The sequence below is a fragment of the Myotis davidii genome, unplaced genomic scaffold (genome assembly GCF_000327345.1).
Source record: "Myotis davidii unplaced genomic scaffold, ASM32734v1 scaffold1755, whole genome shotgun sequence".
Taxonomy (NCBI): Eukaryota; Metazoa; Chordata; class Mammalia; order Chiroptera; family Vespertilionidae; genus Myotis; species Myotis davidii.
Genome location: NW_006286225.1, coordinates 35752 through 36632, shown reverse-complemented (window position 1 = coordinate 36632; position 881 = coordinate 35752). Strand labels below are relative to the sequence as shown.

Here is an 881-nt window from a genome sequence, read left to right as displayed (position 1 = left end):
TGGTGGGTTAGGGCTCAAAGGAAGAGCACTGTCTATTTTTGGTGCTCCCATACCCGGACTTGTTACTTTCCTTGAGTTACGGTAGGTTATGGTAATGGAATACTCTCAGTGCGAGAATGGAGACAACTGTTCAGTCTTTACATCTCCAAAGAGTGCCTTTGAATATTTACAAGAAAATAATGAGAGCCTGGCCTATTAGCTCAGTTGGTTAGAGTGACCTCCTGGTAAGCCAAGGTCAAGGTTCGATCCCTGGTCAGGAACAACAAATCAATGTTTCTCTCTCTCTCCCCCACAATAAAAGAAAAAAGAAAGAAAACGAGAGAAAATAATGAGATACACACACACACACACACACACACACGCAGGAAGGAGGGGAATTCACAGGCAGAGGAGGAAGAAAGGCAAGGCAAGGTTAGGGAAATAAAAGGCGAGTCCGAAGAAGAAGCAGGGATGGGGAGGGGAGGGGAGAATCAACAGGGCAGAAACTGGAGCCAGTTAGACTGCGGGAGGAGATGGGTGGCGAATGAGTGGATCGCCCGGTGACTTGCCAAGCAGGCACCAGGCGGAGGGGGGTGGGGCTTGGGGAAGGGTAAATGCAGGGCAAGATTTAAAAGGAGATGACCCTAGCTAGTTGATGCCACCATTGACCTCCGAAGCCCAGGGCAAAGACACCCAAGGCGGGGGAACGGGAGGGAAGACCTGCCAGCGAGGCCGTGCGCTGACTTGCGAGGAGGCGCGCAGACAGGAGAGGGGAACCCCGGGGAGCGCCTGGCCGCCCGCCACCATGTGCGAGCTGTACAGCAAGCAGGACACTCTGGCGTTGAGGAGGAAGCACATCGGGTAAGGGCTCCCCGGTCCCGAGGGACAGCGCAGAGAGGGGG

General features: G+C 54.1%; 1 protein-coding gene across 1 annotated transcript in view; it reads left to right on the top strand.

The window, feature by feature from the left end:
- The first annotated feature begins 579 nt into the window (after positions 1-579).
- ETNPPL (ethanolamine-phosphate phospho-lyase) overlaps positions 580-881 on the top strand; it is a 19255-nt gene continuing 18953 nt past the window's right edge. Inside the window, exon 1 of the mRNA XM_006757303.2 lies at positions 580-840. Within this exon, the coding sequence (XP_006757366.1) occupies positions 635-840 (206 nt within the window). The 5' untranslated portion in view covers positions 580-634. The remainder of the gene's footprint in view (positions 841-881) is intronic.